This window comes from Brachycentrus maculatus, unplaced genomic scaffold (genome assembly GCF_059751285.1).
Source record: "Brachycentrus maculatus isolate JH-2025_06_01 unplaced genomic scaffold, ASM5975128v1 h1tg000691l, whole genome shotgun sequence".
Lineage (NCBI taxonomy): Eukaryota > Metazoa > Arthropoda > Insecta > Trichoptera > Brachycentridae > Brachycentrus > Brachycentrus maculatus.
Window position 1 is genome coordinate 159,375 of NW_028281423.1, and position 25,930 is coordinate 185,304.

The window sequence follows — 25,930 nt, forward strand, 5'->3', positions numbered from 1 at the left end:
AATTTATTTTCATTACTGAAAATTCATAAGTAATTCAATATTATGCAGAGGAAAATCTCGCTGGAGTTTTTTCGTGAAAATATCATAATGGGGTCCGGAGAAAATCTGGCAACCCTAATCAAGTACCGTCATATTTTATTTTCCATAAAACTATATTACATTTTGTGATTGAGATTTTTTTTAAATAAAATTACCACAAAAATTATAAAACTGCCATAGATTCTGGTTTTGTGTTGTTTATGGCATTTCTCTTCACAATTTAATACCCATTTCTTTATTCAATGATTTATGCAATGTAATAAATATTATTGAAGTTTCGTATTACTTTTTTTAAGAACACTATTACTAGATATTTTATACAATGTATCAATTAAAAATATGAAGTATTTTTTATTGATTATTTCAATATATTTTTTCAATTGATTGATTTTCTCTCTTCTTGTTTTATATATTTTTGTGCCAAAATGATGTTTTACTGAAGTGTATTATCGATATAGTCTTAAGACTTTAAAATGTGGAGAAAATTTTGTAAAATATGAAATGATAAATGTAATAAATTTGTATAATTTCACTTGTGTTTGCTTTTATTCCTTTGTTTGTTAAAATACTCAATGTATTTATTTACAAATGATATGTATGAATTCATAATTACCTAATAGTCACCTAATTAGGTGTCCTATTATAAAGCTATGTTAAATATTCTTTCTTATAGTTTCTGTTATATTTATGTTGACAAGCAATATGTAATTTGTTAATTTTAAATAACGCAATATTAAATTAATTATATAAATATATTTTTTAAATATATACTATACAGATGTTGAACTATATTCAGGAGAACAAAATATTGAATTTTAAGTACCTATTTAGACTACATAGTATCAAAAGTTCATATATGTATATATAAATATATATTTTTTATTGAAAACCTTGTTTTATTTGTAATTATTTTATTTAAATACAATATTTCAGCATTGAAAAATATATTACGATAGTAGTCGAAATTGTTTCCACAATGACAATAATAATTACGTATGTATAAATAATTTATCCCCAATACTGATAAGGTGCATTTACGAACTTGAATATACCATTAGAATAAAGAATAAACAGTTTGGTTTTATTTGATCAAGTTTTGACTCCGTTACATACCATCACTCAAAAATAAAACAAAACACATGTCACATATGAGTAGAGATGCCAGAATAAATATTTTTGTGCAGTGAGTGAAATGTACAGTATCAAGTAAACTTAAACAAACACACAAACAAAATTTTTATATAAATTTAAAATAGGATTATCACTTCGAATGGTGGAAGTCATGGAATTCGGGATTCTGCGGGAATGACAAGTGGTATCCGGAGTGGTCTTCATATATCCCACAATTACCAGAGAAAACTACAGCCAAGCCGTGGTGATATGGCACATGAGTGAAGAAGATTCCGACAACCAAGGAAAGTATATTGGAGACTGCATGCTGTATCGGGTGAGAGTATTCAGCAATCACCGCTAGTAGAGCAGTCCATTCATGATGCTTCTTGTGAATGTGCTTGTAGAAGTATCTGTGATAAAGAAGCCTAGAAGACAATATTTCCTGATATACTTATCTTATTACTAAGCATGTTTTATTGAAATGAATCGGGTTGTGGTCCTGTGGTTAGTGTCGTTGACTCTGAGTCAATGTGTTTTAGGTAGGTACCCAATTATAGAAAAAAAGGAATCCTTCGATACAGTAAGACTCCGTGTTGGAGATATGTATCGGCAGGTTCCAGCGCTTAACGAAACTACATCAAATGAGGTAATCTTAAAACAAATGTATCGTAGTCATACAGGAGAAAGTGACTCAAGTGCATTTTTTACAAAAACGTGATTATTGACTATTTGATATCTTAATAGCTCAATATTGTCCTGTAAAAACCCCAAAGTGATTTCAAACTTGGAAGTACAATATATTCACTTGTTGAAAATGACTAACTGCATCGATGTTTATTTTCTTGCCAAGCAAAAGTGACTTAAATAGTCCTCCTGAACATTTTACGTTAGTTATTAGTTGGTCACTTTTTCCTGTACGAATACGATATATATATATATATATATATATATATATATATATATATATATATATATATATATATATATATATATATATAATAATAATAATAATAATAATAATAATAAAACCCTTATCCGCACCCCAATGGTGCATAGGGCACTGTGTCATATTAACGCAGTGTTATCTTGATCGTTTACACATGAAGGAAAGGTGATCAGCCCTCCGCTTCAGGTACCAGTCCATGGTGATATTGTGTAAATATTACAGTGAAAAAATCACTTATATTTATTTTACCCCCCTTGGGAATCGAACCCGGGACCTCCAGAACGGTAGCCGAGCGTGCTGACCATTACACTACGGAGGCGGACGTATATATATATATATATATATATATATATATATATATATATATATATATATATATATATATATATATATATATATATATATATATATATATATATATAAATATATATCTCTTTATTCATATTTTAATGATATAAAATGAGCTGCGAGACTACATGTGAGTTTTGAAGCAACAAAATCATGCGCATAAATCATTTTGGAGAAAACTAATATGGGTGCGAATTTGGGAAATCCCAACACTTCCACTTAATATGGAAACAGTATTTACCAAGGTCTTACTGTATTTTATCTGTGCTAGAAACTTAATAAATTGTTGTTTTGTTATTTATTATTTCGGCATTAACTTTATGGTAAGACATGATTAAATTATAAATAAAACATTTGATTTTTACCACTTAAGTGTTATATGGTATTTTAACGACTAGTTTCGGAAGCTACAGATGCTTCCATCTACGGATTTGGACTGAACTGAACGATAATCACACCCCATATTAAAAATTGAGTAAGTTATCCACCTAACGTTTAACAAGTAACAACCATTTTGTGTTATAAAAAACCTACCCCTTTTAACTTAAAATATACAGTTGTAAAATTCATGGGTTTAATGAAATAAATAGTATAATTTAGTTTATTTAAAACATTTATTTTATCAAAAATAAAATATACAAATATGAAGTTTGATTAAATAATATTGCTTATTATATTAACCCTTTTTGGTTTGGACTACTTATTATATAACTGTTCTACAGTTGCCCTCATACATAAGTTGATTTGGAAAAAATGGTACATATTCATACACTAAACCATCCAAAAACTGGAAGGAATGTAAAAAAAAATCGATCCCTGCTCACTCCACCCAATCCCAACAATTTGTGAGAATTTTAGTAGTCAATAACCAAGACTAGATAAGAAGTAACAAAACAAAATTATCTATCACAAGAATCGGGTTGTGGTCCCATGGGTAGACTCACTAATTGAGTTTTTAGGTTCTGGCTAACTCTACCACAATTTAATTGTAATTTTTGATAATGGGCTAGCTCGGCCTAGAAAAATATACATAAATTTGTATGTAATATAATAATTGCAAATAAAAAACATAGTAATATGGGGAAAAAGCATAATAATTGACCAATTCTCTCTGCAAAATCACAAATAATAAGTCCTATATTCGCAATCAATATAGTTATGATTTTCACTTTAATTTTTATTTCAAAAACAATAATGTATAAACAGAAGCTAAATTTTCGTTTAATTCAGCTAATATTTTAGAAATATAATAGATTAACACATTTACCCGTGAAATCTACAAAAATTTTAAGCGCATTGATATTTCCGTCAATCACCCTTCACTGGTATTTGAACCATTGGACTGATCACTTTGATTAAGGGTTTATTGTTTACTCTGAGGTTCACACTATTCTAGCTTTTGGATGGAATAGAGCATATCAAATAACCTGTCATGTTTCATACAATATACCTATAACTAGTATCACAATCAACACTCAAATGACTATCACTCATAACATTTGTTTATATTTTTTCATTTACCCGACAAGAAACCATGGCGGCATAGTAAAATTATCATAAAAACATACATTTTTTTTACTAGGGATTGCAAACCTACGACATGAAAAAAAAATTTTATACCAATAATTTCTTAAATTATTTATTTTTGAATAATATGTAAAAGTGCAATTTGTTTTTCATTTAAGAAATAATGTGTATTATTTCCAATTTCCCTATTCAAAATAACTTAACAATACCATTTCCAATATGTTATAGCACTTACACATAAAAATCATTGCCACCAAATAATATGATATTGTCTTTAACCCGTTTTAAAATTATATATACAGGGATTTTTTATTTCATGTAATGCGGTGGTTCTTTGTTCCAGACAAGGTTACACTGCGTCGATGCGATGCTGTGCCTTATTCGCCGCTAGTTGCAGATGAGGTTACAAGAAAAATAATGTTATACTCAACCAAATTTCATTGTGTGGCATATAATAAGGCAAATTAGTCTCTAATATTTTTATAGTTTCCAGCCTTTGTTGATATTGTACCTTTATAATTATGTTTTTATAGTTAAAACAACATTAGCATTATGTGTTATGTCTCCACGAATTTATGATTTTTCTTCATCTGGGAAGATTTCCCTGGCCGAGGTTAATCCAACTAACCGGATGTTTCTATTAGAGGCTTTAGATCTGCGGAATAAATCATCCGTACTGTGTAGCCTGTCTAGGAATCCGAGAGTCCCGTAGCACTGAGTGAACCTAAAAAAATTAAAGAGAATATTGGTACACTAAAAGCTTATCAATTCAAAAATAGTTTAAATTTTGCCATAGTTTTAAAAGTATTTTGAAATTCCAGTCCAATTTAAAAAAAAAAACACAAGAAAATTTGATGCAAATTCTTCCAAAAATTTTAATAAATTTACCTTTTTATAATAAAAAAGTAAAAATACATGGAACATTTCTTAACCTGTCGAGGAGCGAGTTTTTTTTAAATATTTTTTTTCTTTTTATAATTTATATCATAGTCGATGCTATGAGCAACATATTTTCTTGAATATGTTGCTTATAGAATCGACTTTAATAATAAATAAAAAAATTTACACCAGTAAACATGATTTATCGCATCATTGGCAATTTTGATATAAATCATGTTTTGTATTGGTCGTATATATACGACCATATTCCTGGAAAGGTTAACAATGCCGATTACAGGTGCTGCTTTTTGTCAAATACTATGAAAACATTGTCGTGCATCAGTAGATATGGCCCATATGAAAAAATAGTATTTTTTTCAAATTATAAAGCTGGTCCTCTATTTCAATTAAACAAGCTTTTACCGTAGTAGTAACTATTTTTTCAGTGTATTTTGAGACAAGTGTGCTAGCACAAATGTTATCTATCAAAACTTCAAATCATAAAAAAAAAATTAATACAAAAATATTAGCTTAAATAACATTAGGCTAGGTGTAAAAAAAAGTCCTAAAAAGGAAAAAAGTAAGGATATAATAAGAATAAACAATATGGCTTTATATTATCTGATTTTCATGTTTTATCTGACTTGCTTATGTTACATGTTATTTTTCCATGGATAAAGTCATATGTTATCAATAAGTAAATAAAAAGATAACTATCACACTGAGGTATGCAGTAAACATACTAGAGTTATTATTGTAATGTATTTACAACATTTTGAGTGTGTCCAAATACTTGTTCACAAAATCTGGATTATCTCCAATTACAGGAGTTATTTTCATATTATTTTTTGACATCTCATCAAAGATGAAGAAGAACATGGAAGTCTGGGCATTTACGGGGCTGACGACCGTCATAGGCTAGTTTAAGTTATCACTTTACATCTCACCAATAGATATCTCTAGTTAAGTTCTAGTGATTCAAGAATAATGTTTTAAAATTGGTTCATATATATAGAACTTCCAAGAATTTGAGTAGTGTGGTTGTCAATAATGGGTAGAAATGGTGAATGTTACACGTATGTGAAGTGATCACTCAAACCAGCCTATGAGGGTTGTCAGCCCCGTAAATGTCGAGACATCCATATTCTTCTTCATTTTTGATGAGGTGTCAAAAAATAAATTGTAATGTATCGTGTATTGGACCATGAACACGGCTGCTTTGCTTTTTTCATGAATTTTTTGCTAAAAATTTAAAATAGGATACTCACTTCAAATGGTGGAAGTCGTGGAATTCGGGGCTCTGCAGGAATGGCAAATGGTATCCGGAGTGATCGTTAAGGGTTCCCACTATAACCATAGAAAACCACAGCCAAGCCGTGGTGACATGGCACTGGGTGATGTAGATTCCGGCAACCAAGGGAAGTATGTTGGAGACTGCATGCTCTATCGGGTGACAGTATTCGGCAATCACAGCTATTGGTGCGGTCCATTCGTGATGCTTCTTGTGAATGTGTTTGTAGAAGAATTTATGGTGAAGGAGCCTAGAAGAAAAAGATTTTAATATTTATAAAAATTCAAACAAATGATGCATCTTCAACGGCCTTTGGGGCGGATGAGCTAAGTAGAGTGGGGCAATCTCTTGTCCCCAAGGTGGGAAACTGCCTTGAAAGAGCGGATGAACCAAACAGTGTGGTCAACGGCTTGAGGATGCAGAAGGCCAGAGGGATACCACTGCATTAAAGATCTTCAGGATTCCCTAACCCTGGTTAGCCATAAATGTCGATCAACAACTTAAGACTTACTGATCATGGACCTCGGACCCCAAGATCCGGCAGGAGAAGGAACAAGGCTTCTCAGGTCGTCAACCAGCGAAACCCTTGTGACAACAAATTCAACATTGGTACTTGGAATGTTAGAACCATGCTACAACCGAGCAAAATCGAAGAAATCTCACAACAAATGACACAAGCAAAATTAGATATCCTAGGTATCTCTGAAACAAGATGGGCGGGAAATGGCGATTATGTCAAAGACGACTTGAGAATAATTCATAGTGGATGTGAAAAAAGAGGCAGCAAAGGTGTAGCAATCATTTTGAAAGGTGGATGGAAGAACAGCGTCCTTAACACTTTTCACGTAAATGAAAGAATCATTATGATAAAGCTACAAGCCCAGCCCACAGACATGTACGTCATACAAGTGTATTTTCCAACATCAAGCTGCAACGAAGAAGAAATTGACACCATGTACGAACAACTTGAGGAGCTGCTGAGACTTACCGAAAACAAATCAAATGTGATTATTATGGGAGACTTCAACGCCTCAGTCGGAAGTCAAACAACTGATCAAGAATGTATCGGAAAGTTTGGTTTAGGAAATATGAATGAAAGAGGAGAAAAAATGATAGAATTTTGCAAGCAGTCTGAGATGATCGTCACCAACACAATGTACGAAGTCCCCGAGAGAAGGAGGTACACGTGGAAGGCCCCCGGAGACACGAGGAGATATCAAATTGATTACATTCTAGTAAAGAAAAAATATAGAAATCAAATACGATCTAGTCACTCATACCCTGGAAATCAAATAGATAGTGATCACACTCTAGTCAAAGCGGTATGCAATATTAGATTTAAGAAAATAATCATGGCCAAGAAAAAGCACTGGTGTTTGGAAAAATTAAAAGATATAAAATTAGTAAAAGACTTCCAATCAACTCTAGTAAAGATTAATAATGAGACAGAACCAACTTCTTGGGAGACAATGAAAAAAAAACATCAATGCAGCATGTGACGAAAGTATTGGGAAAAACGTCCTAGAACCCAGGAAACCATGGATGAATCAACAAATACTAGAATTAATCAAGGAAAGAAACAAACTAAGGAGTAAAGATTATGTCAAATACAAACGGATCAAAAATCAAATTACAGACCAATGTCGCAATGCAAAAAATGAATGGTTACGTGAAAACTGTAAAGAAATCGAAAGCCTATTACACAAAAATAATATCGATAAAGCATATAACAGAGTTAAAAGCCTAGAATATACACCTAAAACAAAGAGCAATATAGTTAAAGACAAAAACGGAAACCTATTATTTGAAAATGAAAAGGTAGCTGAGCGATGGAAGGAATATCTAGAAGATCTGTACTGTGGAAATGATATCGAAGACGAAAGGATTTATTTGGAACCAGAAGAAGAAGTAGATCCCGATTGCAAAGGACCACCCTTGACAAGGGCTGAATTCGATTTTGCAGTGAAGGCCTTAACGGATAGAAAAGCAACTGGGATAGATGATATACCTGCTGAGGTTTTAAAGAATGTAGACGAACGGACGAAGACAGCACTATATAACATCATAAGTGAGTGCTATGAAAAGGGAAAATTGCCCAACGACTTCGTAAAGAGTAAGTCTATAACAATACCTAAAAAGGGAAATGCAGCAGACTGCAACAACTATAGAACCATAACACTTCTATCCCACGCATCCAAAGTGCTCCTGAACACTATAAAGGGCAGGTTGAAAAAGAAAGTGGAGGAACAGCTTGGAGAGGATCAGTTTGGTTTTAGAAGTGGAGTGGGAACACGAGAGGCAATTTTGGCACTGAGACAGATACTGGAAAGACGACTGGATGTGAATCTTATAACATACACGACCTTTATAGACTTAGAGAAGGCTTTTGATAGAGTGGATTGGTACCTCTTGTTTAAAGTCATGAAGAAAAGAGGAATTGATTGGAAGGACAGAAGAACCATCCTCAAATTGTACAAGGACCAATCCACTCTCATAGATATTAATGGCTCCTCAAAAGAAGCCAAGATAAGAAAAGGTGTGAGACAGGGTTGTCCGCTGTCACCCTATCTATTCAATTTGTTCATAGAGGAGGCCATTGAAGAGTTGAAGGAAAAAACAAATGGAGTAAAAATAAACGGTCAACAAATACATTGTATAAGATTCGCTGATGACATCGCCCTGATAGCAGAGGACGAGAGTGACATGAACCACATGTTAAACACTCTCTCTAATGCTCTGGATAAGTTCCATTTGAAAATTAATGCCGCCAAAACAAAATCAATGATCGTTGAAAAAGAGCAATCTGACCTCCATCCAACAATACTTCTCGGAAATAGAGTAATTCAACAGTTGGATCAATTCTGTTATCTGGGTAGCACGCTAACATATAACAATAAATGTACCCTAGACATAAAAAAGAGGATAACGCTAGCCAAGCAAACTTTTATGAAAAAGTACAGCCTCCTATCAAACAAACATTTAAAAATTGAAGTAAGAAAAGGATTCATAAAGGCTTTTGTTTGGAGTGTTTTGTTGTATGGGTGTGAAACCTGGACCATCCAAAAGTACGAAAAAGACCGGCTTGAAGCATTTGAGATGTGGGTTTGGAGGAAGATGACCAAAACATCATGGGTCGTAAGGAAGTCCAACGAAAAGGTGTTGCAGGACGTAAAAGAAAGAAGAGAGCTTATAAATCATATTTTGAAGAGGAAGGCCAAGCTAATAGGGCACTCAATTAGACATAGCACCTTTCTTAGCAACATCTTCGAAGGAAGAATCTTGGGAAAACGAACAAGAGGCCGCCCAAGAACTTCATACTTCCAGGATTTGAAGCGGCTCATGGACGTCTCCTCCTATTCGCAGCTCAAGAGGATGGCGACTGACAGAGACAAGTGGCTGACACAACAAGGCGCTGCCTTTAGAAGATGATGATGATGATGCATCTTCAGTCATTTCCAAAATGATAGAATAATTAGAATCTTACAAAATGTTAGTTACATTAGTATACAGTATGTATGTTAAGGTTTCGAGGTGTACCATCTCTTCTGAAGCACAATCACTGCACCATGATGCAAGAAATATTTTTCACCACTTCTATCGCCCTATTCACACACTTAAAACAAACAAATATTCATCAACATTTTGAGTGTGTCCAAATACTTGTTCACAAAATCTGGATTATCTCCAATTACAGGAGTTATTATCATATAATTTTTTGACATCTCATCAAATATGAAGAAGAATATGGAAGTCTGGGCATTTACGGGGCTGACGACCGACATAGGCTGGTTTAAGTGATCACTTTACACACGTGTAACATTCACCAATTCTACCCATTATTGACAACCACACTACTCAAATTCTTGGAAGTTCTATATATATGAACTAATTTAGAAACCTTGTTCATGAATCACTAGAACTTCACTAGAGACATCTATTGGTGAGATGTAAAGAAGCTTTTTTACTAAGCAGAAACTCTTATATTAGTATGTGAGATCCGAATCCTGGATTATAATCACACACGTGAGAAACGCCAGAAAATACCATTTTCATTTTTATTATTAAGCTTATAATTTGACCAGATAATTTATTCACAACGTAATTGCCCGGACTTCCATATTCTTCTTCATATTTGATGAGATGTCAAAAAAAAAAAAAAAAAAATATTCATCACATGAGGTATTGGTCATACATTTTTTCATAGAAATTTCTTTTGACAAAAACTGTTTACATACAAATGTTTACATAAAATAAGATCAGAAAAGTAGATTACCATAAAAAATATTCTTATGTGTTTTTTTTCAATGTTATACAAATAAATATATATATTTTTTAATTTCACTTACCGGTGTGAATAATAAAAGCCGGTTTCTTGACATAAAATCAAAATAACAAGATGAACGAGAACACGGGGGAATGAAGGGAGTGTTCGAGTTGGAGGGAATCCATCAAGTGTCATTCCATAATATGTCAACAAACTGAATCCAATCCCAACCACAAATTGATTATAAAGCACAACCTTTACAGCCTGAAAACAAACAATAATATAATAAATCAACTAATTTTAGTATTTATTATGCATTACAAGACCATTTAATAATATTCAAGGCATTTCAAGTGGGTTTATTAGATATGAAACACAAAATTAGTAATTTTTGTCACAAAATACAAATAATATTACTACAGAGTTAAATATTGTACTACAAGTTTGATTATTTCATCTTCTTCTTCTTCAAACCCTTATCTGCACCCTAATGGTGCATAAGGCACTGCATCATATAAACGCAGTGTTATCTTAATCGTTAACACATGAAGGAAATGTGATCAGTCCTCCGCTTCAGTTACCAGTCCAGAGTAATATTGAATAAATATTAGAGTGAAAAAATCATACATATCGTAGTCGTACAGGAGAAAGTGACCAACTAACAAAACGTAAAATGTTCAGTAGAGGGCCATTTAAGTCGCTTTTGCTTTGCAAGTACATAAACATCTATGCAGTAAGTCATTTTTAACAAGTCAATATATTATACTTCCAAATTAAAAATCCTTTGGGATTTTTTCAAGGCAATATTAAGCTAGTAAGATATCAAATAGTCAATGATCACATAAAAAAATGCATTTGGTCACTTTCTCCTGTATAACTACGATATTTATTTAACCCCCCCTCCTGGGAATCCAATCAGGGACCTCCAGAATGGTAGCCGAGCGTACTGACCATTACACCACGGAGGTGGGCAAGTAGGTTTATTACATATAAAACACATAATTAGTAAATGTTGACACAAAATACAAATAATATTACTGCAGAGTTTCATATTGTACTAGAAGTTTGCTTATTTAGTAATGCAAATTTTGAATTCATACAATAGAAAAAGGTGCAACTTTACATTGTAAAATTTGGCTCTCTCAAGTGGTTCATTCATTCCTGGTTGAATTTTGTACTTTCTCATGAAAACAGGTCTATTTTCTATATCCATATAGGCATAAAGTAACCCAAGTCCCCAGTATAGACCAATGGTAAGTGCGTTTGGAATAACGACCCATAACACCAATTTAGAATCCGCTAAAAAGAAAAAAAAAAGATTTTAGTACATAAGATGTTATTTTTTTTATTTTAAATTTAAATGTACTAACGTAAGTCTACATTCAAAATAAATTTACTCTACTAATCAAAAAGATACTTACTGATATTATCCAAGAAATAATCCCATTGCGATTGCCAGAAGTCACCGGATGCACCCCAAAATCTCTGAAGATGCCTGAAATTAATAAGTTCAATAATAAAAAAAATTATATACATTATTAGGTACCTACCTTTAAAAACACAGTTGTAAATCCTGTAAAAAATGACTTTGTATGAAGTCCATACGAAAAAATGAAAAGGCAGAACTGACTTCCTGTTTTCTACCCTTGCCTAATTAATATGCATATATATATATTGTTTCCCATCCCATATTCTTATGAAATCCACTTAAATGCACCCCGCTACGTTATGGTAAAAAAAGTTTTCAACAATAATAGGTAGAAATTTGTATATATCCATTATTTGTGTTCTTTCTCTATGCTTTCGTTCCTTCAAGAGACGTCGCTGGTTTTGTTATTAATGCATATAATTTTAATTTTTCGATTCCTGACCAATATTAGCTTAAAAGTATCGTTAAACTTTCTGAAAATGTCAAACACACGCCATTCGTATGCTAAAAATTGCGAAAATTAATGGCATAATGATAGATCCGAGTTGAGTGACATAACACAGTTTTGTTTTTTTACAGTATTTTTTTATGATAAAATAATCGTTTACCACTTTCATAAAATAGCCCCAATATGCATTAATCAGTGTCTTTTTAAAGGTCCGTAAAGTAGAATTTTATATTTTATTTATTGATGAATTGAACCGTAAGGGAAAAGAAGAGATTCTACAGGTGGCGCAAAATTAATCACGCTATCGGAAGATGTTATAATTTTTGCAAATGGCGTCGAACGTCAATTACATTTGACACTTGTAAACAAGACAGCTGCAGTATACAAATAAATTAATAAAACGGTCACAAATGTGTATCAACACTGGCGGCGGCCACTTAACAGATGTCATCTTTTCCACATAACAGAAAAAATGTAAAGGTCCAAATAAATATTTCCACCACTCAAAATATTTTTTCTATTATTTAAAAAAGTTATTCTAAAACAAAATTAGATGATTAATTTTACCAACCCTAAATACATTTGTAAACTGCAGCTGTCTAGTTGATTGTATAATAAACATCAAATATGATTGACGTAGTTCTGACGAGAACTGCCGACGAATTGTCAGCAGTGGTCGTCCTGGGCGGCGCGAACCTGATGCCTTGTAAAAGATGCAAGCTTGATTAAGGCTCTCAGGAGGCATGCGGAGTACATGGTCAAGCCAACTGAATCGCCTTTTCTTGACGACAGTTGTGACCAATATTTGCTGCGTCCTACGCCTCATCTCTTCATTCCTCACAAAGTCAAACCACCGCACGCCTAAAATTCTCCGCAAACACCTATTCTCAAAGCTTAGTACGCGGATCTGACTTGGGAGGATGCAAGGGAGCTGGCAGCCGACAGAAAAGCCTGGAGACAGTTTGTGGACTCCATATGCTCCACCTAGGGAGCGGATATGGTTTATTATTAATTTTTTATTATGATTGACGTAAAAATTATAACGTCTTCCGATAGGGTGATTAAGTTTGCGCCACTCTATAGCAACCATATTGCCTAATGTTAATCATAGTTGTGTATTTTTTTCCATCATAATTTTGTTTTTTTATAGATCCGATTTCTGAAAACAAAATTTGTGAATACAGATAATAGTGACGTTAATCAATATGTCAAATTTTAGAATTAATATCCGCAGATTATTTAACTATTTAAAGATAATTGTTATCGTGTGATTAATTTGATAAATTATGTGATTTAACATTGTTTTAGAACATAAACATATTTAACAATCAATCACAAATTTCAATAATTAAAATTTTCTTTGTTACCATGTATCATCTATCTTTTAATATTATATATTAGAATAAATATGTACATAATATAAGTAAAAAGTTGTAAGGTCATATAATTAAAAAAAACCTACTTATCGAATTATTCAATACTATTCATTATTTCAGATGATCATTAATTCATAGCTTATTTTTGGGTTATTATGCCAAATATCTATTGTGTCCGCCTCCGTGGTATAATGGTAAGCGTGCTTAGCTATCGTGCTGGAGGTCCCAGGTTCGATATCCTGGGGGTGTGAAAATAAATATTAGTGATTTTACCCTGGACTGGTCCCTGAAACGCTGGAGTGATCATCTTGCCTTCATGTAAGTAACGATCAAGATAACACTGCGTCAATATGATGCAGTGCCCTATGCACCATTGGGTGCAGATACGGGTCGGACGAAGAAGATAATTATAAATATATTGTACTTTTGCAGACGTTTCTGCATTCTCGGGGGTCACAAAGAGTACAAGTCAGTAAATTAACCTAATTTCATAATAATCTTAACCTGTTGTTATCACCTTGTACATAATACGCATGGTAAATAATAAATTTAACTCCCATCTAAAAAAAACTTGTTTTCTGTGATAGGTAAAAGCATTATTTATTTCAAACAGATTTTTGATGATAATGGGATCGCCATATTTTAAACGTAACAGCAACGAGAGAAATACCAAACATTGCTCATGGCAGACATCGTGCTTCTTGACAGCAGCTTAAATATTAGAAGCGCGCTGTCTGTCATGAGAAATGTTAAGTATTATGTGTGTTGATGCTACCTTCAACAGATGGCGCTATCATTGTGGTAAAAAAAATCATATTACATTTTAATTTATTTATAGATAAAAACAAGCGCGTACTCAAATCCAACGTTGTTTAAAAAATTCAAAGCAATCGGTGAATAATTTTAGGAGATTTAAGATTTTGAACGTACAAATATTAACATTTTTTTATATAGAATCATTTATATATTTGTGAAACCATGTTTTTATATATTTGTGATTTTTTTTAACTGTTACAGGTAAAAAAAATTGTCGTAGGAGTTTTAAGGTTTTTAACAAACGAACATTCTCATTTTTATTTATATAAAAATAGATAGATAAAAATACGCGCGCATTCGAATGTATTTGAAAACAATTGAAAAACTTTATTGCCATAGATTGTTTTTTCAAATTTCGATTTCAGTTTAGTTTTTTTTATTGCCATAGATTTCAACAAATTACGAATAGGCAGGTACCTACCCGTTGAAAGTGATTGAACCTGTACTTGAACGTTTACTTCTAGGTCAACGGCCCACTGCATATTGAATAAAACAGTCGCAAGACGATATCGCTTAATATCAATGTAAAGCAAAGGCCTTCAATCCGTAAATTTACGATGCGGTGCGGCATGTATTCCGAATGGATCTTTGTCAGACGGGAGGAATATCTAATTTAACATACTCAACTCATAAAGAATTGTATTAGACTCGTTTTGTGTTTATAACAGCCGATATATTAATATTTTCATTCATCATTTTCTTTTGGAAAATTCGCCATCGAAAAAACCTTATTTTCGTAAGTTGGCAATGAATGAGGTCACAGAAACGATGGAGTTATTTTAATATTGGTAACATTGCTAAATTATTGGCGGCCCTATTTGTTGATGTCTATGGTCCACCCTCCCACCCCCCTCCCCTCATATTTGTATTACACAAATGGTAGTGTAGTGGTAAACAAACAATCCACACTACATTGCAGCTCCTATTACAGCTATTACTACTATTACAGCTTTATAAACCAAAGACAATAAACCATATGACGTCATTAAACGTTCCATGACGGAAATTTGATTACGTATGCGAACGCACGTTTTTCGTTTTATAAAAATATCTAAAGTTTAAACCTTCATATATCCCTTATTTCTCTATATATTTCAACAAGAATTCTACCTATAGATGATTTTTCAAATTAATTTATTAGCCAATAATCACACATCGTGATATTTATCCATTATCCGAACCTGTTCTAAACTACATATATAGAAGTATTACTTTTGAAGCAACTGCGATTAGACTAGGGCCTAATCACTATGTTAGGGTTGCCATAATAGTCGAGGTACTGACCGGGACATAAATTAAAACTCATGAAAAGTATGTTGTGTATAAAGAGTATGTTAGAAAAGAGAGTATTGAGTGAGAATGCTGTCCATAGTATTTGGTTGGTACCTAAGTACCTACCTACCTAATAAGAAAAACATAAGTATAACAAACGAGTACTTTTTGTTGCCTTAGTTTTTTATTAATAATAATAAGACGTAGAACACGTGCTATACATATTGACAGGCGCCGTGGCGAAGTTGGGTAGACGCTCGACTACGAAACTGGCGTCGCCGGTTCGATTCCCGACAATTGCAAAATGAATTCAAGAAAGATTTATTTTCAATTGGTTTGGGTGCTTCTGATGTATTTTTCACATTTACCTTCCCTATCCTTACTATCCTACCTGCAGACAAGCATCTAAAATAGACGCTTTGCGGGTTATTCTTTTAAATGCCCTACACATACGAACATAGTGATACGTGCGGCTTTTCTTCACCATTCTGCGCTAATCCGTATGACCTACGCGCACAAGAAAAGATATCTGTTGTAAATGCAAGGTCGTAATCACTGGGATGCTCAGACTTCCATCTTCTTTCATTAAAAAGGAAAGAATGATACATGTTTCATATCAAGTTGAGACACCTTTAAAATTGACATCTTATTTGAAGGGCGAATAATCCAGTGTACGATATAATAAATAATTTTAATATTAAAAAAAAAACTTAACCTTTCTTATATTTATCTGTCTGTTTGACCAGCTTTAGAAGCTCCGGTCTCCCCATAATATGTTTGTGAAATTCAGAACAAGCCATGTTGAAATTGATTACGATTTTAAAAAAATCCACCGCTCATTTGTTGAGCCAACCGGGGTGACCGGTACAGAGTTTCTAAACGGGTGACATGTCCCGGTGTACCGAGAAGCATGGCGACCCTACACTAGGTGCTCGTTTAGGGGTCATCCATGCGTATATTTCCGCATATGTTGAATGCGTACATTAATTTTATATTAATAATTCCTAAACGAAGGTCAAAGTGATGTAAAAATGAATTTTGTCTTTAATATTTTTAAACTATTGAATAACTTCTTTATTTATGTATTATATAATAAAAATTAAAATAATAATAATATTTAATTACGGCTTGAATAAGCGGTGGGTGTAATGCTTAGTCAGGCATAATAGTCATAATTTTCTCTCTATATATGAAAATGGGTATGAATAATTTCAGGATTGATTTCACATTAATTTATGAATTTAATGTGATCCTTAAGCCGAGCGAGGAAGAGAAATAACGTTATAAAAAATTGGACTGATTCTGATATATTTAAAAACTGAAGGGGTTTTATCTTTTGCCCCAGTTACTCTAATTCTATGACTTCTTTATACTCTGTTTACAGAATAATCAATTGTTTTGATGTGTGTTGTGTTTTGATGTACCAAATACGTTAAAACATGTTTAATCTGAAAACAGCTTATCAAAATCCATATTAAAAAACGCTTAATTTTTTTTTCTTTCCATCCCTGATTTTAATGTATACAGACATTTGTATGTTTGTTTTAAAATTGGCAGTTATTCAAATTTGCTCTCTTATTTTTTGCGCGTAACTTGTGAAAATAACATTGTTTTTGGTGTGTAATGCGTAATTTTGTTTTTTCAATAATTATGCATTGTTAAAACATAATCAAATAGCGACATATCAATAGATTATAGGTTATTGAAATATAAAAATTACAATTGAATAATATACCACATTCGACCTGTCAATTTAAACTTTTGATGAAAACATCTGAAGTTCTCGAAACTAGTCGTGTTTATATTAATAAAATCAAAAGTGGTTTTATACGGGTGTTTTATTTGTATACTTAAATGATCATGTTATTCCACATGCCAAATCAATTTATATTATAAGATCAGGGGTAATACGAATAATATTGTGAATCCATAGACGTTTCATTATACATATATATAACATAGCACTGTAATACATTTTCCAATTCTTTATTGTGAGGATAATAGTTTATAATTTTGTTGATATTATTTAGGAGAATTTTGCAAGAATAACTAAATGTTTTCTTATTATTTTTTGACATCCCATCAAAGATGAAGAAGAATATGGAAGTCTGGAGGGGCATTTACGGGGCTGACGACCGTCATAGGCTGGTTTAAGTGATCACTTTACACACGTGTAACATTCACCAATTCTAATCATTACCACAGTACTCAAATTCTTGGAAGCTCTATATATTTGAACCAATTTTGAAACATTGTTCTTGAATCACTAGAACTTCACTAGAGACATCTATTGGTGAGATGGAATCCTGGATTATTATCACACACATGAGAAATGCCAGAAAATATCGTTTTCATTTTTATTATTTCAGCTTATAATTTGACCAGATAATTTATTTACAACATTTTGAGTGTGTCCAAATACTATAATATGATATATAACTTCTATATAATATTATAATATGATATATAACTTCTATAATTGGAGATAATCTAGATTTGGATTTGGACACACTCAAAATGTTGTAAAATGTTTTCTAATGACCGTGTACATATTCGCAGCAATTTAAAAGGGTATCTTTTGTATTATTGTTTAAAAAATGTTAATCGTCTTTTTCAAAAAATGATTCATTGGTTATTTATCATTTATTGGTCATCAAGCGCGTACCAACATAACTGGTTTTTGCACTAAAAGAAAATAAAAGGAATTATTTGTAATTTTAACTGGATCTCAAGCTAATGAATTTTTATTTTATTGCAGTTTTATTCTTATGAAAGACTTGTGCTAACAAATTTGCACATTAAACATTAATAATAATATTAAATAATATACAAATATATGTATATATTATATTAACACAAACAATTGTTTAATTTAATTAATTAATTAAAAAATATATATTTTATTTATTTATTTTTCATAATACATAGATACATTCAAATATACATATCCATTTCATATATACATTTATTTTATGTATTACGGCTCTTTAGGCATGGCCTGTGTTGAGCCGAATACTAATATGTCAATACAATTTTTAAATTTATTTTTTATTTTTTAATAATTAAAAAAAAAAATATTACATTATAAACATAACATACAGGAGACATAAAAATAATTTACAATATAAAGGTTTTTCAATAAGATAATTACACATGGACTTCAATTCATTCACTTTCTACCTTGTCCCTTTCATTGCTAGGCAACCATCGACGGACACTGTTCTAAAAGACCTGATCACTCCTGGAAATCTTAATGGTTTTAATATTACAAATGTGTATTTTTTTAAACGAGATGAAAATGAAAAAAGTCTAAGTGACTGAAATCTAGCTACGGCTTATGACACACCGCTTATCATGACCCTACTCAGGCTTCAACTTTTTAAGTTTCATACCCTATGCCTACTCGTGAGTGGATTTACTCTTTATATGATGTTGTACTCTTAATGATTCCTGAGAATCCAGAGAGATAAGGAAATGATTTGAATGTTGTCATCAAATAATCTTAAAAACCGAGAGATCTGACCTACATACATTCATATATGTAATATTTGATTTCAAAAGTACCTCAAAATTTACCCTTGGTCTATATAACTTATCTTTTAAAAAAAAAAAAATTACAAATCTTGACCTACGAATGAAACTCTAAGTATGCCATTAAAAATTATTATAATATAATATGATGGATGCGTACAGTACGGGTGTGTTCTAGAAAAGTGTTGAACAGTGATTAACATACAACATTTTGAGTGTGTCCAAATACTTGTTCACAAAATCAGGATTATCACCTTACAGGAGTCATTTTCATATTATTTTTTGACATCTCATCAAAGATGAAGAATAATATGAAAATGACTCCTGTAATTGGAGATAATCCAGATTTTGTGAAGAAGTATTTGGACACACTCAAAATATTGTAAATAAATTATCTGGTTAAATTATAAGCTCAAATAATAAAAATAAAAATTATATTTTCTGGCGTTTCTCATGTGTGTGATTATAATTCAGGATTCGGACCTCACATACTAATAAAAGAGATTCTGCTAAATTAAAAACCTTATTTTCATCTCACCAATAGATGTCTCTAGTGAAGTTCTAGTGATTCAAGAATAATGTTTCAAAATTGGTTCATATATATAGAACTTCCAAGAATTTGAGTAGTGTGGTTGTCAATAATGGGTAGAATCGGTGAATGTTACACATGTGTAAAGTGATCACTTAAACCAGCCTATGACGGTTGTCAGCCCCGTAAATGCCCAGATTTTTATATTCTTCTTCATCTTTGATGATATGTCAAAAATAAATAAATTAACATAATGAAAAACAATCAAATAAAATAAAAACCCTGTAATGTCACGCGATTTCGACTCTCCATTGTGCCATCAACTTTCTCACTTTAGGTATGTTTGTATGTAGGTATGTTTGACATTTTCAGTCATGAAAACTTTTTTTTTCTTCTAGTCATGAATCATTAAAAGTTGAATAAACACCAATTATTTGATCTAACAACAAATCTATCACAAAGTAAAACCATAGACAAAGTGCAGATATTATAGAGTTTTCTAAATTTGAACTTATTGGCGTTGGAAATTTCGTCAAACATAACGAAATTAGTTGCGTTTATATCACTTTTCAGTACTTGTAGTACAGAACGACAATACTTTTATGATTTTAAAAGAATGAGCCGAGAATTTGGTAAGTATATATTTTTTTGTATTTTATTTATTGTTTCGGCATTAACTTTGTGGTAAGACATGTTTTAATGATTAAAGAAAACACTTCGTTTTTTCATAGCGGTCTTGTTAGTAATTATTTTTCGGAATTTGCAAATCATATAATAGATACTAACCACTCATTTCACTCTCATAAATTAAAATTATTACACCTTGTTCCATATAAAGGTCAAATTATGAATTATCTTGAAAATTTAGAAATACAAAAAAACCTGAATTCTAATAATAATTTATTAAATAATATATTGTTTCAAAATTCTTTGCCATTGCTTTCCATTTTTCCTTTGTTTTCAAACTCCGTTCCTTGACTAACCCCTTCCCCTTACTTTCCCCTCTCCTTATTCATAGAACAATTTTATATTTTATATTTTAGTTATTATACAGACCTGAATGATGGAAGTTTAACTTCTGAAACATGTAGTCTATAATAAAACTCAAGTGGTAAAAAACGAAGTGTTTTCTTTAATCATAATTTTTTTTTGTGTTGATTTTTCGTTTCAATATCAGCAAAAACTTTCAACAAAAACACTAAATACCGCCGTTACGCAAATAAATATATGTTTAAAAATTCATATTGAAAAAAAATCAAATCTATCATAAAGTGAAAGCATAGACAATGTGCAGTAATTAAAGAGTTTTCCAAAATTGAACTCTTTGTCGTTGGAAATTTCGATAAACAACGAAATAAGTTGCGTTTATGTATATCACGTTTCGGCACATGAGTATAGAACGATGATAATTTTCTGATTTTAAATGAAGTGAGGAGAATCAGAAACCAGATGGTTAGGATATTTTTGTGTTTTTATTTTTTGTTTCAATATCAACTGTTCAACAAGAAGACTGAATACCGCCATTTTGCAGATAAGTATATTTTTAAAATTATCATATTGTGTTATTTTACTTATCTTGCGAAAAACAAAGAGCAAAGTCTTAAGAATTTGCTCTTTGTAACTTATAACCTTAAAAGGTTATCTTCTTTTACGCAAACTTAATGTAATCATAAATGTATGTGCTATAATTTTACGCGTTTTTATATATTTTAAATTATCATTCGATTTTAACTACGAGTGTATGGGGAAACTCACGCGTTTTGTTGTTACTGCCTTTTTTTGTTTACTTAGAATTTCCAATTAGAGAGAGAATTTTATAGAAAACAAACGAACAAAAAATATGTATTAATTACCATTAAGTTTTTGATTCACATTATTTTTTGACATCTCATCAAAGACGAAGAAGAATATGGAAATTTACACACGTGTAACATTCACCGATTCTACCCATTATTGACAACCACACTACTCAAATTCTTGGATATATGTATATGATCCAATTTCGAAACATTGTTCTTGAATCACTAGAACTTCACTAGAACTTCACATCTTTTGGTGAGATGAAAATAACTTTTTGATTGAGCAGAAACTCTTTTATTAGTATGTGAGGTCCGAATCCAGGATTATAATCACATACATGAGAAACGCCAGAAAATATCTCATTTTCAGACTTCCATATTCTTCTTCATCTTTGATGAGATTTAAAAAAAATAATATGAAAAATAACTTCTATAATTGGAGATCATCCAGATTAGTGAACAAAAACATCACAATTTTTGTCTCTTAAGTTTGATCCCAAAATTAAGTTCTATTCGATATGTCCATAAACTACTACTATTCAAATATCGCTATATTTTCTATGTACGATACTTGATCTTCTGACTATGTTACATGTTATTGTAAATCAGGTTTCGGCCGTTAATAAATAAATAATGACCAAAATAAAATACTGAAACCAGCATGTAGAATACGGTTCATTTGAAGCATAAATATAACTCCTGAAAATTGACTAGTGTGGTCGTCAATCATGGGTAAAATAAAATGGTGAGTGTGATACGCGTGTAAAGAGATATCAATAGAATTGAGAAATTCAAAACGTAATACTTTGATACTATGAAAATATAAATAATTTATAAATGGGGCCAAAGTATGAAAAAAATCTAGTCATAAAAATTCAAAATATAATTTTATACCAAACGTAATGGACCAAAAATGGAATAATCTTCGGTGACTGTTTTATCCAGTTGGGAATTTATTTAGCTTAACAACATATTTACATATATCTTCAAGTTGGTAGTGAGCAATATTGCTCATCAATATTTTAATAACATAATAATTTTATCGTTATAATTGGTCTACTATATAAAAATTAAAAAGAATAATTTTTTGACTTAGTTAAAAATGGTCAAAAGAGCACTTTGAAACGGTTAGAGGTATTCGAAATGTGTTTACATCGTAAAATGCTACGGATTCCATGGACCGATATGGTTAGCAGCGCAAATGCGCTCCAATGAGCAAGAGTAGAAAGATAGTCGCTGACTGATATCAAAGTCCGGAAGGTGTCCTATCTGGGGCATGTGCTTAGAGAAGGAAGATGAGCTATTGCGCCTAATAGAGGGTTGATGAGGTGTGGGCAGAAGGCAGATCTCCTGGCTCCGGAATATGCGAGATTGGACGGGGATCAGAACAGGCGCTGTTTACAGCTTCCCAAGACAGGGACACATACTCTAAAGTAACAGTCGACGTCGGGGGGACCTTTATAATTATACTGTTTTTGGGTATATTATTAGATTAAAACCAATATTTTTGGCTTTTCCACTTTATTTTTATTTGACCAGCGACCGGGTTTCGTCGTTACCGACATCATCAGACTGGTGTCGGTAACGACGAAACCCGGTCGCTGGTCAAATAAAAATAAAGTGGAAAACCTAAAAATATTGGTTTTAATCTAATAATATATTAAAAATGCAATTCCATCACGAAGTGTCAGTGGATAATATAAATCTGTTTTTGGGTAATTTCATTAGTTGTTATTTGGGGTTGCTGCGCGATGCATAATAAAAATAACATTTAGGAATTTTTACGGAGTATGTGGAAGTTTTTGGTAAGGGAATGTAATTAATTATGAGTATTTTAATGTTTTAGAATTTAATAAACCCTGATGATGACAAGGTTCTTGTCGAAACTGGTAGGTTAAAGTGTAGTAATAATAAAAAAAGTGGTTGAAACAAAGTTGTTTACTTTAATAACCTTTATAATTCATCAATATTTTTTTTATCGAAACTTCTTTATGTGTTTTTAATAAAAGGTACACGTCAGTACAAAAAAAACTTTGACGTAGGTGTATTTACGTGTATATGATTTATATTAAATTTATTAAAATGTATACAAGGTACCTTTTTTGTTATTTTTGACGTGTACGATAAATCCATTATTTTGCTGGCTATAATTTAGCTTGAATATTAATATAAGAATGTTATTTTCTCATTAAAATTGGTAACGAGCATTCAACAAATGACTATTGTGATTATTTTAATCATTGCTGACGCAAATTAGTCATCAGTATCTCTACTATTTAATTATGCTGTTTTTTAATGATATTTTTGGAATTTTTTGTTGGAAAACTGAAATAAGTTATTTTCAGAGGAAAATGAGAAAAATGCATGGGTAAAGATTTTTGAAAACATAAATATGTTTAAAAATTAGAAAACAACGAAATAAGCTTTCTGGGGTTAACGACACTCTTGTAGAAAAGGGTCGGTTTCATATTGACAATGCATTAAATTAAGTTGTTTGAACGGAGATAAACCGATAAATTGGATAAATTCATAATTACGGTGTATTTTTCATATACAGAAATATATATTAAAAGATATTCACTACACTAGCAGTAATAATGCGTATGAATTATATGTTTATTTTAATTTAGAATTTGTTTTTAAATATAACATCCTGATCTGAAATTTCAGAGTCTTGAATTAATTGTTAAGCACGCTAAGAAAGAATATTATATTTTATAATTACAGTGTTATATGAAAAAAATCTTGAACATGTAAAAAATGTTAAAAAAAATATGAAAAAAAACTTTTTATGACGCATTTTTAAAAAAATGCGTCATTTCAAAAATGCTCAAAAAGTTGAGATTTTTAAAAATATAATACTCTTTCTTAGCATGCGTAGCAATTAATTCAAGACTTGAGAATTTCAGATAAGGATGCTGTATTTAAAAACAAATTCTAAATGCAAATGAACATAATGCATATGTATTATTACTGCTAGTGTAGTGAATATATTTTAATACATACATATTTTTGTATGAGAAATTTAAAGAAAAATATAAGTGGTTTAAATCACTAACGAGTTGTTATTATGGCCATTAAATACAAAATTGTTTTGTGTTTTTAGCTTACCATGTGAGAGAATTCCTTGCTGCAGTAAATCCGATAACTGCAGAAGCTATTACTATCAACACGCTGTAGAGTGACGATATCCACGCAGATTGTGGCTTTCCCTTTTCATTAAACATTGCATCTAAAAAAATAAGAAAGTAAATTGTAAAACCAATTCAAAATATATATGTACATATATGAATTCACATGTAATATTGGCGCCTTTACTGCGTCGCATGTTTTACAATAATTATTTTTAGCCATTCGTTGCGTCGCAAAGTGTATCAATTGACAGAATAATAATAACAACCACAGTGCCGAGTTTCGCGTGATGAATTAATGTCTATTAAACTGACTAAGTTACTTGATTCAATTTATTGAAAATCTTGCCTGAAAACTGGGAGGACGCCGTCTTCTTTTTGCTCCGAACTCTGTCCGCTGTCATTATTTGTACGAATGTTTTATTCACTAATGTTCACACAAACCAATATCGCGTGCGAACGCACTGAACTGAACTGAACAGATGCGAATGCAATGCGGAACGACCCGTGCGAGGTTATGCCTCGAACTGGCTGTGTTTAGTACTCGCCTTTGCATATTATATGAAAGTATATCGCGGATACGATTAAAATCTACGTATCATTTCTTGATTACGCGAATAAAGGTACGATAAACACGCGCCTTGGAAATCATTACTAAAAAATGGAAAAAAATAAAATATATACTATTTAATGATTGATGTATTTTCGGCGTCATATAAGAGAATCTCCCGCTACTAATTTGCCAACTTGACCAAAATAAAATGCGAATAGGAATCCGACTGGAATCGCATTGGTTTTAAAAATAACTTTATAACTGTATTATGGGCGCTTGTAAGTATTGAAAATACATATGTATGTGCATAATATGCGCACAATAGACTGGAATAATCGGGATGTTTACAACTATTATTCATTCAGTAACATATATGTGCTTCAACGAATGATATTACATATATTGCTTCAACGAATGATACGTTTGATACACAATATGCTTCAACGAATGATATTAAAATAATTTATTAATTAATTTTACACAATCTACAAAAATATTTTCATTTATTGATTCGGCAGTAACTTTGTGGTAATATATTATGCCTTGGACTGAGTTTACCGTGCCGAGGGCACATTTTAAAATGCTTGTTTATAAAAATATAACAAAAGAAAATTGTTTATGACATCATTCTTTAAAATA

The 25,930-nt window shown here is 31.5% G+C and overlaps 1 protein-coding gene across 1 annotated transcript; it reads right to left on the bottom strand.

Moving 5' to 3' along the window:
• Positions 1-3,050: 3,050 nt before the first annotated feature.
• LOC148300600 (fatty acid hydroxylase domain-containing protein 2-like) lies at positions 3,051-25,267 on the bottom strand. Its single transcript, XM_088274558.1, has 7 exons — positions 25,088-25,267; positions 24,719-24,839; positions 11,829-11,902; positions 11,531-11,706; positions 10,490-10,671; positions 6,121-6,393; positions 3,051-4,697 (listed from the first exon to the last, which is right to left on the bottom strand). Exons 1-7 carry the CDS (start codon positions 25,140-25,142, stop codon positions 4,547-4,549), a joined length of 1,032 nt encoding a protein of 343 aa, XP_088130684.1. The 5' UTR covers positions 25,143-25,267; the 3' UTR covers positions 3,051-4,546.
• Between the last annotated feature and the right edge of the window lie 663 nt (positions 25,268-25,930).

What these genes read in the sequence shown, in the direction of transcription:
- LOC148300600 (XM_088274558.1), bottom strand. Translation starts at nt 25,142, where the DNA reads ATGACAGCGGACAGAGTTCGGAGCAAAAAGAAGACGGCGTCCTCCCAG. An exon ending in TTATTTCTTGGATAATATCA is followed by an intron (nt 11,707 to 11,828) that starts GTAAGTATCTTT and finishes TTTTCTTTTTAG; the next exon opens with CGGATTCTAAATTGGTGTTA. An exon ending in AGAGAGCCAAATTTTACAAT is followed by an intron (nt 10,672 to 11,530) that starts GTAAAGTTGCAC and finishes GTTTGTTTTCAG; the next exon opens with GCTGTAAAGGTTGTGCTTTA.